Here is a 12245-nt window from a genome sequence, read left to right as displayed (position 1 = left end):
GCAGGCGTGCCAGTGGATGCCCAGCAGCAGGTACAGCATCAGCTTGGCCATGCGGAAGGCGTTGGGCCAGCCCGTGCGCGTCTCGCACCGGTCGAAGGCCTCGAAGAGCCGCGGCACCCGCAGACAGCGGTTGGCACGGGCCGCCGGCACCCCCGGCACCCTCGGCACCCCCGGCAGCAGGCACAGCAGCTCGGTGGGCAGCACGGCCACCACGTCCCAGGGGAAGCTCCAGGAGCCCAGATAGCGCCGCCGCGTCCGCCTGGCGTCCCGCACCAGGATCCCGTCCTCCAGGAAACCTGGGGGGCAGCCAGGGCAGCCGTGGCACCCCGGGCGCCCAGCCCTGCAGGGGCTGCTCCCCGTGATGGCAGAGGGGACCATGCAGTGCCCGGCCCGGGGCACAGGGAGGCACAGGAACCCTGGGTGGGCACCCTCGGGAGGTCGCTGGCAGCTCCCTGGGCTGCCATGGGGCTGGGGAGTGAGGGTGGGTGTGAGACTCGAGACCACCCACCCAGACACCCTCTGTGTGGGGCTGGCTGGTGGCTGTACCAGGTGGGAGTGCACACGTGTGTGTACATACATGTACACACCTACACGTGTGTGTGTGTGTGTGTGTACACACCTGTACCTGTGCGTCTGTGTGTGAGTGTACACACCTGTGTGTCTGTGAGGTTACACGCCCGTGTCTGAGTGTGTACGTACCTGTGTGTCTGTGTCTGTGTGTGCCCGTGTGTCTGTGCACACACCTGTACCTGTGTGTGTGTCTGTGTGTACCCGTGTGTCCGTGTGTCTGTCTGCGTGTCCGTACCTGTGTGGAGGTGCACGGCGATGTCCAGCAGGTACAGCACATCGCTGAGCCCGTCCAGGGCCTGCCACAGCCCCGCGTGGGCCTCCTGCACCTCGGGGAAGCAGCACCTGGGGCACGAGTGGGGCATCGCTGGGACGGGGCGGGGACACCCCCACCCCTACCCCAACCCCAACCCCAACCCCAACCCCAACCCCAACCCCCCTGCCTGGCACCTGAGGATGAGGACGACCCAGTTGTAAAGGATGGGCAGCACCATGAGGCTGATCCATCGGTAGTGCCAGTCCCCGGCGGGGTCCAGGGTCCAGTTCCGGGGGGTGGCAGTGTGGCTGGGGGCACAGAGGGACCGGGGGTCACTCTGTCCCCATTTGGGGTCCAGGGTCCAGTTCCGGGGGGTGGCAGTGTGGCTGGGGGCACAGAGGGACCGGGGGTCACTCTGTCCCCATTTGGGGTCCAGTTCCGGGGGGTGGCAGTGTGGCTGGGGGCACAGGGGGATCGGGGGTCCCTCTGTCCCCATTTGGGGTCCAGTTCCGGGGGGTGGCAGTGTGGCTGGGGGCACAGGGGGATCGGGGGTCCCTCTGTCCCCATTTGGGGTCCCTCTGTCCCCGCTCTGCCCGGCTGCCGGTGGCTCCGAGGCTCAGCCGCCCCCCAGCACCGGTGGGACTCAGGGGGTCCCTGCGGCGCCCCTGCCCCACGCTCGCAGGAGGCGGCCGCGCCCCGCTCACCCCGTGCCGTGTCCGGTGCCGGTGCCGGTGCCAGCCCGGGCTGCGGCCATGGCTCAGCGGTGCTGCCGGGATGGAGCCCGGCCCAGCGGCGGGACAGGACGGAGCCGAGGGTCCCGGTGGAGTCCTTCTCAGCGGGGATCCCGTGTGTCCCGGTAACCGGGGGTCCTGCACACCTGAGCACCTGCCGGGCGCTGCTGCCGGCCCCGGTGCCGGGCGCGGCTCCTCCAGGGTACCCGCGGCTCCTGCGACACCGGGCGTGTCCCAGCAACGAGGGCTCCCCAGGGCACCGCTGGCCTCGGGGACACCTGGGCGGAGCAGCCACCGTGCCAGCTCCGCCGGGCACGCCGGGGCACGGAGCCGTGGCCAGGTGTGCGGGGCCCAGGTGAGCTCCGGGAACAACAGCCGGTGCCAGGCAGCGCCCGGGGCAGAGGCGGCGGCGGCTCCCGGCACCTGGCACGGGCTGCCTGGCACAGAGGTGCCCGGTACAAGGTTATCTGGCACAAGGTGCCCAGGGCCAGGGAGGGCCCGTTTTGGGGTGCCCGGCAGAGGGGTTCTGAGGGTCCCGGTACAGGGGTGCCCGGTTCCGAGGCGCTCAGTTCCGGGGAGTGCAGCGTGCAGGGGTTATCCGGTGCAGGGTTACTGAGGTATCCGGTTATCCGGTGCAGAGTTGCCCGGTACCGGGGTGCCCAGTTACGGGGGTCCCAGTACAGGGGTGTCTGGGCAGCGGGGTGCCCGGTTCCGAGTGGTGCCCGTGCTGGGGGCTCTCGGTGCCGGGAGTCCCGGCAGCTCGGTACCCGGTTACCGCTGCCCGGCTTGGAGGGCTTCCCGGTTCCTGGGGATGCCCCGCTCCGGGGGTGCTCGTGCAGGGTACCCGGTGCCGGGGTGTCTCGGTACCGCCCGTCCCGGATCCCGGGTCCCGGTTCCCACGCGCCTCGGCCCCGCCCCGCTCACGGCCTAGCCAATGAGCGCTCGGGCTTTCCCGCTGAGACCACGCCCACCGAGGGGTGTGGGCGTGTCCCCGTGCCGCGGTGGGCGTGGCCGCGCGCGCGGTGCGTCGGGCGCGGCGGGAAGATGGCGTCGGGAGCGCGGGGCCCGTGGCGGGGGCGGGCGGTGAGCGGCGGCGCCGGGCGGACCGGGAGCGGCCGGGGGGCGCCGGAGCACCGGCCATGGGGACGCGGCGAGCGGGGACGGCGGGAGGGGGGGGCGCGGGGAGCGGGGCGGGCCGCGGGGCAGGTCCAGCCGCCCTTGCGCCGCGGTGCCGGGGTGCCCGGGCCGCCGCCCGCCCTTGGCCGCGCGGGGCCGGAGGGACCGGCCCGGCCCGGGCGGTGTCGAGGGCGAGGGGCCGCGGCGGGGACGGGTCCGGGCGGGCCGCAGTGCCCAGGGGCGAGGGGCCCCGTCCTGCGGAGGCCCGCGGGGTCCCGGGGGTCCGGGGGGTCCCGGGGTCCCGGCCCCGCGTCCGACGCCTCCTGTGCCCTCCCCAGGTGCGGCGCTGACGGGACGGGACCGCCGCGACCTTGACCCAGGTAGGCGGTCCGGCCCCGCGGCATGCAGGGGCCCCGCTACGGGTGACCCCGGAGCCCGAGGGCGTCCCGGTTCCTGCCGTGGTGCCGGTGCTCCGCGGCTCCGGGACTGAGGATGCCCGAGTGAGCAGCGCCTTCCGCGGGCTGGGGAACCGCGGCCCGCGGCTGTGACAGCCCCTCGCCTCACCCGCACCGCCCTGGCGGCCCTTCGGTGACCCCCGCACGGTGCTTCGGTTCCCGGGTGCGCCGGACAGGCCGGCGCTCATCGCCCACAACCTCCTGGCACTGGGAGCCATCCTCTGCCCGTGGTGGCCGTGCCCCGGTGGCCCTGTCCCTGCCCTGGTGGCACCTGGTGTCCCTGTGCCCTCGGTGTCCTGCCTGCATGGCCCTGTCCCTGCCCTGGTGGCCCCTGATCACCCCCAGTGCTCTGGGTACTTGCTGCCTGGGCAGGTGCTCTCCCACCTCAGCCCGTCCTGGTGGCACTGGGGTGACACTGGGGTGACACTGGGGTGCAGCCACGGCCCTGTGCTGTGCCCCAGTGGCTGGGTGCTTTGGCATGTGACAGGCACAGCCAGCTTGGGGTGAGGGGCCCTGGTACAGGACAGGAGTGGTGGCAGCGGGCGCCCCTGTCCCAGCAGCACGGCTCTGGCCGTGTGTCACACAGCTCCCTGTGCAGGGACACCACGCTGTGGCCTTTGCCTCTGTTCCTGCAGGGCCGCAGTGCTGGTGGCAGGGCTGGCACTGCCCTGGCATTCAGTGGCTCTAACTTTAGCAGCCACACGAGCGCTGGCTGTGGGTGGGACGGGCTGAGCGGGGTATAAATAGACAGGCCCTGCCTGTGCTGTGTCCCACTGCCCCAGCTTCAGCCACTTTCCCTTCCTGCCTCTGTGGTTTGGGGCGTCTTTAATGGCTCTTTCACTTCCCCAAGCGCCGTGTAAGGGCTGTGGCACTGCCTCTCAAAGCCGCTGCCCTCCCCACGAGCTGATGGGGACCTGGGGGGCCCCTCTGGTGTCTCTGTGGTGTCTCTGTGCCCCTGGCACACCGGGGCTGTGGCTCTGGGGCTCAGTGCTGGTGCCTGCGGTGGCAGTGCTGGTGCTGGGGCACGGGGCACTATAAATATCCTGGCAGCGCTGCCGTGGGTGCTGCTGAGCATGGGGGTGGGCAGCTGTCCCAGCTGTCCTGGTGTCCCCGTGGCTGCTGGGCACGCCCCACACCCGTGCTGGGCCAGTTCCTAGTTTAAAGTCCAGTCCTGGGTGTGAGCAGGGCTGGGATCCAGAGTCCTGCAGCCACCGCTGCTCCGGCACGCTTGCCCGGCCCAGTTCCCACTGCTGTCCCTCCTGCCTGCCTTTCCTCTCGATTGCCTTCCTTTCCTCCTGACTTTCTTCCTTCCTGGTTTCCCTCCTCTTCCCCTTTCTGCTTCCCTCCCTGCTGCTGGCCGTGGTCGGGCTGGGTGAGGTTGGGTTGGGTGAGGTTGGGCCGGGTGAGGTTGGGCTGGCCGTGGTTGGGCAGGCCGTGGTTGGGCTGGGTGAGGTTGGGCCAGGTGAGGTCGGGCTGGCCATGGTTGGCCGTGGTCGGGCTGGCCATGCTTGGGCTGGGTGAAGTTGGGCTGGCCATGGTTGGGCTGGCCGTGGTTGGGCTGGCCATGTTGGGCTGGCCGTGGTCGGGCTGGGTGAGGTTGGGCTGGGTGAGATTGGGCTGGCCATGGTTGGGCTGGCCGTGGTCGGGCTGGCCGTGTTGGGCCGGGCTCTCTGATGGCCCTGTCCCTGCAGCCCGCTGGCAGCAGCATGGAGACAGGCCCCTGGCCCCCCGCCCGCTGCCCCGTGCCCCTGCGGTGGTGCCAGGCCGCGTGCAGCCCGGCTGGGGCGCCCCGGTGCCGCGCGTGACCCCGTGCCCATGGAGAGGATGAGCTGGCTGAGCAAGCTGACCCCACGGGCGGGCGGGCAGCGAGCCCCCCGCAGCGCCAGCCTGCAGCCCCCCGTCACCGCCGACCCCGAGACCTGCCTCATGGTCTTCAAGAACCACTGGGCGCAGGTGAGCGGGGCTGGGGGCGGCGAGGATCCCCGACCCTGCGGCCCCCGGCGCCCACTGCTGCCCCTCTCCCTCCCGCAGGTGCTGCGGATCCTGGAGCGGCGCGGGAGCAAACCGGCCCCCGACGACCTCAGCGCCGTCCGCAACAACACCTACCAGATGCTGAACCTGCTGGCTGAGGACCGGCCCTGGGGGGACGGGGACAAGGACAAGGCACAGGGGGACGGGGACATGGCCTGCGGGCCCATCCTGGAGTTTGTGGCTGCTGAGAACCTGCTGGAGCGGCTCCTGTGCTGGCATCTGCAGGGCGACTTCACAGAGGAGAGGAAGGTCTGAGTGGGGGCTCTGCACTGCTGGGGGGTTTCTGGGGACCTTGGGACAGGCTGGATCCCAAGGGTGAAGGCGCTGGGTTGGGGGTCAGCCAGGCCAAGGGTAGGGCACTGTCCCATGGCAAGTTCAGGTTGGGTTGGGGTTGAGACTGCCCGAGCCGTCCTGAAAACTCTGTGGTGCTGGAGGAAGTTCCTCATGGAAGGAATTCCCTGCAGCCCTGTCCCAGATGGCGCAGGGCAGTGCTGGTATCCCCAGCCCTGGGGGCTTTCACAGCCATGTGGATGTGGCACCTGGGGCCGAGGCTGAGCGGGCTGGGTCGTGCTGCATGAGCAGCAGGCCCGGGTGGTCTCTGTACCTTTGCTGTGCCCGTGTGCAGGTGGAGCAGCTGAAGCTGTACGAGATGCTGATCAGCCAGGCCCGGCAGCCCCTGCTGCGGCACAAGCCGGTGCTGACGCCGCTGCTGCGCCTGCTGAGCGTGTGCGCCGAGCCCGCCTCGGCCCCGCTGGAGAACAGCCTGGTGCTGCTGCTCAACCAGCTCTGTGTCTCCGTGGCGCGCGAGCCCGCCATCCTGGAGCTCTTCTTCCACAGCCACACGGACCAGGGCCCCGCCAACCTCATCATCTTCTCGCTCCTCATCCCCTTCATCCACCACGAGGGCGCGCGGGGCCAGCAGGCACGGGACGCGCTGCTGCTCATCATGGCCATGTCGGCCAGCAACCGCGCCGTGGCCCAGTCCATCACCGACAACTCCTACTTCTGCCCGGTATGGATCCTCCTGGGGCAGCGTTCCCCTCCTGGGGCAGCGTTCCCCTCCTCCTGGGGCAGCATTCCCCTCCCTGTGGGGCAGCATTCCCCTCCTGGGGCAGCGTTCCCCTCCCCAGGACTGTGCTGGGATCCTGCACTGCTGGCACAGGGTTGGGCAAGAGCCATGGACAGGCCTAGAGGGAAAAGTCCTGCCCTGGCCTGGGGATGGTGGGGGGCAGGGCTGGGGATTAGGAGGGACTTGGGAATGATGGAAGCTGAGTGACGGAGAGCTTGCAAATGATAGAGGGCTTGGAGATGGTGGGGGGTCTGGGGGTGATGGAAGGTCTGCAAGTGATGGGGGGCTTGGAGGTGACGGAGTAGCCTGGAGACCATGGAGGGCTTGGGGATGAGGGGCCTGGGAGCAGGGTGCTTGGAGATGATGGGGGGACTTGGTGGTGATGGGAGGCTTGGGGATGGTGGAGGGCCCAGTGCAGCGGTGGATGCAGGGCCCAGCCCAGCTGCCCTGCCTGGAGCGCTGCAGTGGGGCAGGTCTGTGGGGCAGGCTCCTGGGCTCTGGGGAGGGCTGGCGGGGTGCAGCGGCCGGAGGGGCTGCGGGGCAGCAGAGCACATGTGTTCCAGGTGCTGGCCACGGGCCTGAGCGCCCTGTACTCCTCCCTGCCCCGCAAGATCGAGGTGCGAGGGGACGACTGGCACTTCCTGCGGCGCGAGGACTGGATCGGCGTCTCCTCCCTCGTGCTCTTCATGAACTCGCTCGAGTTCTGCAACGCCGTCATCCAGGTGGGGCTGAGGGCTGCGAGGGGCCGAGAGGGGCTCCCAGCCCCACAGGGGCTGCCTGACGCCCCTGCGGCCCCTCAGGTCGCCCACCCGCTGGTGCAGAAGCAGTTGGTGGATTACGTCCACAACGGGTTCCTTGTGCCCGTCATGGGGCCGGCGCTGCACAAGGTGAGGGGCCCCCGGCAGCAGGGGTGGGATGGGGGTCTCCTGCCCATGCCACTGCCCCTGCGGGTGGGCAGGGCCCCGTGGTGCCCGTCCCCAGCTGCCCGTGCCCCTCGTGCAGACCTCGGTGGAGGAGATGATTGCGAGCACGGCGTACCTGGACCTGTTCCTGCGCAGCGTCAGCGAGACGGCGCTGCTGAAAACCTTCCTGCGCTTCGTGCTGCTGCACCGGCACGACAACACCACCATCCTGGACACGCTGGTGGGCCGCATCAACAGCAACTCCCGGGTGAGCCCCGTGCCCCCTCGGCCCCCCAGCACCCTGTCATCATCCTTATCCCATCCCCAGTGTCCCCATCCCTGTGCCATTCCCATCCCCTTCCCCTGTCCTGCCAGGGGGTGGGTGCACTGCCCCCTGCCCGCTCTGCTGCCCCTCTGACACCTTGCACTGTCCCCAGCTGTGCATGGTGTCCCTGAGCCTCTTCCGGACGCTGCTCAGCCTCAACTGCGAGGATGTGATGCTGCAGCTGGTGCTCAGGTGAGGGAGTGAGATCATCTGCTGCTGGCCCTCTCTGGGGCTCCTCTGGGATGGGCCTGGGGTGTTGTCCCAGGTGGGCATGCAGATGTGAGGCAGCCACATCATCTGCCCCACTGTGAAGGGGCTGGGGTCCTGTGCAGGGTCCCGGTGTGTCCCCTGCAGCTGCCCTGTGCCACCTGCCCGCAGGTACCTGCTGCCCTGCAGCCACGTGATGCTGAGCCAGAAGCGGGCGGTGCGGGACCTGGACATCTACGGGAAGACAGCGGCCAAGTTCCTGTCCCTGATCCCGCGCTGCTGCCGGCCCGAGAGCCCCCCGCCGCCCCGCGACCGGGACGAGGAGCCCCCTGCCCGGGCCAGGGGTACGCCACTGCGGCCCTCAGAGACCCCCACGGCCTCCCCGTGGCCCCTTGGATCCTGTACCAGCACTGAGCCCTCTCCCAGGGTCCCTGCAGCCCCTCAGACTCCTTTCCTACCCTGGCTTGGCACTGAGCTGTCCCATGCTGTCCCTGTGGCCCTTAGACCCCAACCCCCTCCTGGCTTGATGTGGGGCCCTCTCCTGGGGTCTCCATGGCCACTTGTAACCCGCCCCTGCTCCAACTTGTTGATAGTCCCAGCTGTGCCATCCCTATGGCCCCCTCAAACCGTGGCCCATCCTATCCCATTGCTGAGCTCTGCCTTGCTGTCCCCTTGGACTCTGTCCCAGCTGAGCGCTGAGCCCCTGGTGCCATTCCTGTGGCAGCTTGAGCCCCATCCCACCCCATCCTGCCACAGTCCCCCGTGACGTGCCATGCCGTGCCATGCCATCCCCCCACATACCCGAGCCTGTCCTGGCACTGGGCTCTCCTGTGCCACCTCTGCAGCCGCTAGGACCTCGTTCCTCTGCCAGCTGAGCCTTGTGCCACCACCGCTGTGGCACCTGGAATTCCCCCAGCCCCAGCCTGGTGTTGACTCGCGGTGCTGACCCCCGTGCTGACCGCGGTGCCGCCCCGTGTCCCCGCAGGCCACGGCAGCCCCGGCGCAGACGCGCCCCCGGCCCCGAAGCCCTCGACGCCGTCGCGCCTGTCGTTCTTCATGCGCCAGGCCAGCGGCGCGGCGCCCGCCGAGGCCGCGGCCCCCCGCTCGCCCGGGCCCCCCGCGGGCAGCCCGGCCCGGCCCGGGCCCCGGGACGAGGTGGCCGAGCTGGACAGGAACTACCTGGAGTACCTGCGGGACGCGCGGCACAGCATCGACCGCTGCGCCTGGGCCTGCCGCGTGTGGTCGGCGCCCTACGACGGCGAGGAGCCGCGCGCCCCCGAGCCCGAGAGCCCCCCGGGCCGGCCCCCCGGGCCCCCCACGCCACGGACTAAGAAGCGGGGGCTGCCCGAGGAGGGGGCGCGGGAGGCGCCGGGGGGGGCCCTGGGGGGCGACGAGCCGCGGGCGGGGGGGCCCGGCCCCGAGCCCCGCGAGGGGGGGACGCTGCTGAACGGGGCGCACGGCGCGGCCGAGCCGGGGCGGCCCGAGGGGGACGTGGCCGTCAAGAAGGTGCGCCGCAGCCCGCAGGGCGAGGGGGAGGGCGGCGGGGGCGCTCCGAACGGGGCCGCTGGGGCGCGGCCGCCCGGCTGGGAGCCCCTGCCCTCGGTGGACTCGCTGCTGGAGGAGCTGCTGGCCCGCGTGCCCGCCGAGCCCCCGGGCGCCGGCGTCTCCATCGAGACCTTCACCGAGGAGCTGCGGGAGATCGAGGCCGAGATGCAGAACGGGGGCGCGGGGGGCGCCCCGGCCGCCCCCACGGAGCCCCCCGAGCCGCCCCTGTCCCACGAGGAGGAGGAGGCCTTCGCCAGCTTCGCCGCGCTGCCCGAGGGGGACGCGGGCCCCGGGCGGGCGCCGCCGCGGCCCCCGGACCCCCTGGCGCAGGTGGTGGCCAGCCCGCCGCGGGCGGTGGGGCCGCCCCCCAGCCAGCCCTTCACAGGTGGGCACGGGGGCACGGCCAGGGCCCCGGCTCCCGGCGGGCCCTGCCTGACCCCGCCGTGTCCCCAGGCCCCTTCGTGTCGGTGCTCTTCGGGAAGCTGGAGAACATGCCCCACAACTCGCTCTACGTCAACTTCCTGCTGACCGGGCTGGTGGCCCAGCTGGCCTGCTACCCCCAGCCCCTGCTGCGCTCCTTCCTGCTCAACACCAACATGGTCTTCCAGCCCAGCGTCAAATCCCTGCTCCAGGTATGGCCCCTGGGGAGCCCCTGCCCTCGTGGAGTCACGGGAGGGTGGTGGAAAGGCTTTTAACCCTTTTTAACCCCAGGATTGCTGAGTTTGCCCTGTGCTGCCCAGCCCACCCCTGCCCCACGTCCCCCATGGCTGGAACCCCCTCTGGATCCCCTGTTACTGCAGAGACCCCCCCTCCCCCCATTCCTGTTGGGGTACCCTGTGCTGAAGGGAACACCCCGTCTGATGGGGACCCCTGTTCCTGTGGGGACCCCCGTGCTGTGGTCCTGCAGGTGCTGGGCTCGGTGAAGAACAAGATCGAGAGCTTCGCTGCCACTCAAGAGGATTTCCCAGCGCTGCTCTTCAAGGCCAAGAAGTACCTGATTGCCCGGGGGCGGCTGGACTGGGCCGAGGGGCCCGGGGCTGTCCCGGCCCTGCGGCGCACCGACACTCTGGGTGAGGACATGGCTGGGGGCTGGGGTCTGCCTGGGGGGCTGGGGGCTGCCTGGGGGGCTGCGAGTTCTGCAGGCAGCTGGGACAGGCATGTGGGGCTGGGGGCTGTACATTGTGTTAAACAAGGAGCTGGGGGCTGCCCTGTGTGTTGCCCGGGGTCTGGGGTCTGCACAGTGTGTAGTGCAGGGGGTGAGGGCTGCATGGCAGGGCTGGGGTCTGCACAACAGGCTGCACTGTGCAAGGGGCTGGTTGGTGGCTGGTGGGGTGGGCTGGGGGTTGCTTTGGGAGTCTGGTGTGTGGGTGGGGTGAGGGGTCTGTGCAGGGACTGGGGAGGGGGCCTGGGGGTTGTGTGTTGTGTGATAAGGAGGGTTGGAGATGGTGTGGGGGAGCTGAGGGCTGCACTGGGGGCTGGGTGCCGTCCCCTCTGTGTGTGTGCACAGCCACGAGCTGTCCCTGGGCTCCGGGCTGGGGTCTGGGCTGGGGGCTGCGCTGGGGGCCGTGTGCCTGGGTGCCTGGGCTGGGGGCTGCGCTGGGGGCTGCGCTGGGGGCTGTGCTGTGTGTCCCTGTGCCCCAGCCCCTGTCCCTGACCCCCCGTGCCCCCAGCCGGCAGCTGTCCCTGGGGTCTGGGCTGGGGGCTGCACTGTGTGCCCGGGCTGGGGGCTGTGCTGTGTGTCCCGGTCCCCCAGCCCCTGTCCCTGACCCCCGTGCCCCCAGCCCGCAGCCGGAAGCCGTCCCTGGGGGAGCTGCTGCTGCGGCACGCCAACAGCCCGACGCGGGCGCGGCAGGCGGCGCAGCTGGCGCTGCAGGGGCTGCGGGACGGGGGGCTGCACCCCCTGGGACCCCCGGCGCGGCACGGCGAGGCCCTGCGAGTGCGCAACGCCGTCTACTGCGCCGTCATCTTCAGCGAGTTCCTCAAGGAGCTGGCCGCCATCGCCCAGGCGCACGCCGTCACCTCGCCGTTCCTCACCGAGCCCCCCGAGGAGTGAGCCCCCTTTTTAACCCGGACCTTTTTAATTTATTGGGGCGGCGCGGGGCCGGGCCGGGCCGCACCGTGGCCGGCCCCGCCGCCGCCGGGGGAGCAGGGCAGGACCCTGGGGAGCCCCGGGGCTCGCAGGGCGGGGGGCGCGGGGCGGGCTGGCTCTGCCCCCTCGGCCCCGCCGGCCGGCCGCTCTCTATGCAAGCCCCGGGGCTGGGCTGGGCGGGCTGTGCATGGGGAGGGCTGTGTGTCTGTGCTGTGTAAACCCTTGGCAATAAAGGGTCTGATTGAGGGCAGCGCCTCCCGGGGCTCTGTGCGGCGCTCGGCCTGGGGGTCCGCCAGGGCCCCCCTGCACGGTGCGGTGACTGTCCTGCTGCTGGCCTGGGACAGCCCTGGCTGCTCCCCCCTCGGCTCTGGGGGTCTGGGGGCAGCACAGGCCCTGGCTGAGGCTGTGGCTGTCAGGGACAGCAGGCAGCTCATGGAGCAGGTGCCAGCGCTGGCCCCCGGGTGCCACCGCAGTTCCCATCCAGCACCAACCCCTGGGGACACCGCCAGGACCCCCTCATGGCCCTCACGCAGAGGTTTCCCACTCTTCCTGGGGTGAGGGTGGAGATGCAGATACTTGGGATGAGATGGGGATGAAGATGGGGGTGGGATGGAATGAGGCTGAAGGGGATGGAGCCCCATTGGTGGGGATAGCCAGTGGTGGTATCTCCTGGGGGGTTCTAGGGGTACTGAGCCCTCTGGGCCATGGCTCCATTCTGTGTCCCAAACACCCCCTGGCTGTGTGACCTGTGGGAACAGGGACTGCACAATCTCTGGATTTCAGTACTTCATGTCTTTATTCCTGTGAGTTTCTCCAGCTTTTCTCCAGCTGCACGGGTGCTCCGGGCAGAGTGGGGTGAGCTGTATCCAGCCTTGCCCTAGCAGTGTGCAATGTCAGCCAGCCAGCAAAGGGACACGGAGCCAGCCCGGGCCAGAACCTGGAGGTGCTGCCT

The 12245-nt window shown here is 70.6% G+C and overlaps 1 protein-coding gene across 1 annotated transcript; it reads left to right on the top strand.

The window, feature by feature from the left end:
• The first annotated feature begins 2593 nt into the window (after positions 1 to 2593).
• Positions 2594 to 11336, top strand: FHIP1B (FHF complex subunit HOOK interacting protein 1B). Its single transcript, XM_058018617.1, has 14 exons — positions 2594 to 2637; positions 3009 to 3050; positions 4817 to 5078; positions 5157 to 5405; positions 5782 to 6168; positions 6789 to 6947; positions 7026 to 7112; positions 7228 to 7395; positions 7565 to 7644; positions 7831 to 8003; positions 8645 to 9589; positions 9658 to 9836; positions 10112 to 10274; positions 10986 to 11336. Exons 3-14 carry the CDS (start codon positions 4941 to 4943, stop codon positions 11255 to 11257), a joined length of 3000 nt encoding a protein of 999 aa, XP_057874600.1. The 5' UTR covers positions 2594 to 2637; positions 3009 to 3050; positions 4817 to 4940; the 3' UTR covers positions 11258 to 11336.
• The last annotated feature ends 909 nt before the right edge of the window (positions 11337 to 12245 follow it).

The sequence above is a fragment of the Melospiza georgiana genome, chromosome 2 (assembly GCF_028018845.1).
Source record: "Melospiza georgiana isolate bMelGeo1 chromosome 2, bMelGeo1.pri, whole genome shotgun sequence".
Taxonomy (NCBI): domain Eukaryota; kingdom Metazoa; phylum Chordata; class Aves; order Passeriformes; family Passerellidae; genus Melospiza; species Melospiza georgiana.
This window is presented reverse-complemented; position numbering and strand designations above follow the sequence as displayed.

What these genes read in the sequence shown, in the direction of transcription:
- FHIP1B (XM_058018617.1), top strand. Translation starts at nt 4,941, where the DNA reads ATGGAGAGGATGAGCTGGCTGAGCAAGCTGACCCCACGGGCGGGCGGG. An exon ending in ACTTCACAGAGGAGAGGAAG is followed by an intron (nt 5,406 to 5,781) that starts GTCTGAGTGGGG and finishes GCCCGTGTGCAG; the next exon opens with GTGGAGCAGCTGAAGCTGTA. An exon ending in TCTGCAACGCCGTCATCCAG is followed by an intron (nt 6,948 to 7,025) that starts GTGGGGCTGAGG and finishes GCGGCCCCTCAG; the next exon opens with GTCGCCCACCCGCTGGTGCA.